The sequence below is a fragment of the Cibotium barometz genome, chromosome 43 (assembly GCF_041138505.1).
Source record: "Cibotium barometz isolate CiBa-2024 chromosome 43, ASM4113850v1, whole genome shotgun sequence".
Lineage (NCBI taxonomy): Eukaryota > Viridiplantae > Streptophyta > Polypodiopsida > Cyatheales > Cibotiaceae > Cibotium > Cibotium barometz.
Window position 1 is genome coordinate 44,894,655 of NC_141088.1, and position 3,037 is coordinate 44,897,691.

At 42.9% G+C, this 3,037-nt stretch overlaps 1 protein-coding gene across 1 annotated transcript; it reads right to left on the reverse strand.

The window, feature by feature from the left end:
• Nucleotides 1-1,241: 1,241 nt before the first annotated feature.
• On the reverse strand, nucleotides 1,242-2,640 carry LOC147613960 (uncharacterized). The gene has a single exon (XM_086781946.1). It carries the CDS (start codon nucleotides 2,596-2,598, stop codon nucleotides 1,429-1,431), a length of 1,170 nt encoding a protein of 389 aa, XP_086638072.1. The 5' UTR covers nucleotides 2,599-2,640; the 3' UTR covers nucleotides 1,242-1,428.
• Between the last annotated feature and the right edge of the window lie 397 nt (nucleotides 2,641-3,037).

Below are 3,037 nucleotides of genomic sequence, written 5' to 3' on the forward strand. Positions count from 1 at the left end.
AAATACAGGTCCTTTTAAATACAGGTCCTTTTAAATACAGCTCCTTTTAAATACAGGTCCTTTTAAATACAGCTCCTTTTAAATACAGCTCCTTTTAAATACAGCTCCTTAAAATACAGCTCCTTTTAAATACAGCTCCTTTTAAATACAGCTCCTTAAAATACAGCTCCTTTTAAAGTTAACAAGGTTTGAATATAATTTAATTATCTTTGCTTTGTGGCTAGGGGGAAAAGCCATTTTGCTATAGCTCTCATAAGAAATGGCTTGAAGTTCTTGAGTTTGAAACTCCTATTTTTCACTTTGTAGGTGGTGGAAAAGCCTTTTTACTATAACCTTTCAAGAAATGGCTCGAAGTTGTTGAGTTTGAAATGCCTATTTTCATCTCTCTAACGCTATACCAAACCCTAAGTGCACATGGACAACAAGAGGTAAATGGAAGAGAATCTAGAGCTAACCTAACTAATTAGGCCTAATCCTAATCAAGTTGCTAATTAGAAACTTTGCTTGATCCTAGTCACCTCATAACAAGGCTCTCACAATACTTCAAAAGGCTCATAAACCTAACTAATTAGGCCTAATCCTAATCAAGTTGCTAATTAAAAGTTTGCTTGATCCCAATCACCTCCTAACAAGGCTCTAATAGTACTTTAAAACTTGGATCTAAGGAGGCTCATAAAACATGCTAGACACATGATTGATTTGGCAAAATATTTAACTAATAAGAAGGCGTAGTGGACACAAAGGAGACTCTAAATAAGATTATTGCATTCTATGAAATCTCTCACCTAAGTACATCATCTTTGTATAGCTCAAAGAGAAACATTTTTGCACCTCAAGGACAAGTACAAAGCATGTGGCTCCATCGAAACCATTTGCTAGTTTCACAAAATAACACCTTCACCCATTTACATTCATCAATATTTCTTGACAATAATCAATAAAGCTTTATTCAAATTAGCTAGGTTATTAGAGATTCCTCAAAAGTAAATCGTGAGAGTTTTCAAGTTTTACAATGCCAAGTTTGTTAAAAACATTTGGGGGATTCCCTAAAAATAGAATTTAAAAAATATTTTTTTGTAGATAGAATATTTTTTTGTAGATAGAGTATTTTGTGGGTAAATAGCCTTGTTATAGAGTGGGGAACTTGGGCATTTGATTTAAGCATATAACTTCAATGTATTGTGCAAGTGGCCTGTGCCACGTGTAATTAGTTTTGCAATCCTCGGAAAGTAGAGCGAAACTTTTGAGAGAAAATTATTATTATGGGTTTTAAAAAAATGGGTTTCCCGGGCACTACGATGTAAAGCGATGTGTTAAAATGTGGCATGAATGTTCCACCTTATCTATTTAAGGTATTTCTATTTCTATAGAAACGATCTATAGAAATGATAAATAGATATTAAACCCTGAACCTTATTTTAGTGCTGGTTAGTGCCATAGCCATAAATCCCAAGGCTCATGCTCATGATTCTCCTGTACTGTCTCTGCTGGCTGCAGCGGGACAGGGAGCAACATGGCCTCAGCCATTTCTGCCAGCACATATGGGTTGCATTCTAGCAGCATTTCTTCAGAGAAAGAATGACAAGCAGCTGCCTCAACACAGCTGTCCGCCATGGCTGCTGGCATATCCATTGCACTCTCAGAAGTAATCTGACCATCGGAGGTTGACATATCAACCTGATTACAGTCTGCAAGAGCATCGCCGTCTGCAGCATAATGTGCTTCCGCAGAGGCAATGTGTCGGATGTTTTCTGCGATGGCCATAGCCGCGAAGCTTTCCGAGACCCTCGAGGTCGTAGGGGGTGAAGATGGAGAAATCCTAGCATCAAGGAGAGGCAAAGATGCAGACGCCTTGGCGTGAGAAACCCTAGCAGGCACTGGCGAAATTGTAGAAGCCCCAACGACAAGGGCCGGAGTTGCAGAAACTTTAACAGGGGAAGAAATTGCAGAAACCCTAGGAGGCAATGGTGTAGAAACCGTAGCACGATCAAGCGGAGAGCAGGCACTCCAAGCGGCTGCGGCCGCCGCAGCGGCGGTTTGGATGTCGCCGGTAGAGAGGCTGGCCGGGCGCGGAAGAGAGCCAGCGCAGTCGGGGAAATTGAGCTGCGCAGAGGGCCCTTTCAGACTGAGTGCGGCCACATCGTAAGCTCGCGCGGCCATCTCCGGCGTGGAGAAGGAGCCGAGCCAGATCCTGTTCTTCTTGCGGGGCTCGCGGATCTCTGTCACCCATTTTCCCCAGATCCGCTGCCGAATCCCGCGATACACAGGGTGGCCGCGGGCAGCAGAGCGCCATGGCGAGGTAGAAGAAGCAGGGGAAGACGAAGGCGAAGAAGACACAGCTGTAGTAGCACCAATGGAAACTAAATTGAAAAGAGATTCTTCAGAAGAGCCGGAAATTTCAGATGAGCTTGCAGAAGTGACGGCTATGGCGATGCCGAGCTCAAGCTGCTGTCGCTGCAGCGCAGCAGAGGACGAAAAGGGAGACAATGAGGAAGAGGGTGAAGAGGGGCGGAGGGTCTTATGTAAAGTGGCCCCGGGCGGTGATGACGTGGACATGCCTTTCCCGTTCTGCATCATTTGGCGCATGTGCGTTTTCATGACTTTTATGATTTATCCGGGGTTTGCTCTTGAGTTTTTCTGAAGTTCGTTGCCATGCATTTTATATATCAAACACTTCGCCATCCGTGCGTGGCATATCCGCGTTTCTGCGTGTTGCGTCCTCCATCTCTGTCCGGAGTCCTCTCAGTGTGCATGGATGTCATGTGTCATCGTCAAGTCTTACACAGAACATGCTACTTACTATTGTTCCCACCCGAAAACTAGAAAACAAATTTTATAAGAAATAGGAATAGGACACCAAAACACTTTTTTGTCACAACCAATTAATTTCACTTATACACCACTTAACATTTTCCTACACTATTGTTATATTAAAATAGCTCCCTTATAATACCCTTAAGGTGGTCTTTCCATTTGATACCACTTCTCTCATCTTTTTCCTTTGCTATCTTTAGCAAACAACACGTTTGCCTTCCCA

Bases quoted from the DNA above. Each gene is read 5' to 3' on its own strand.
- LOC147613960 (XM_086781946.1), bottom strand. From the start codon at position 2,598: ATGAAAACGCACATGCGCCAAATGATGCAGAACGGGAAAGGCATGTCC.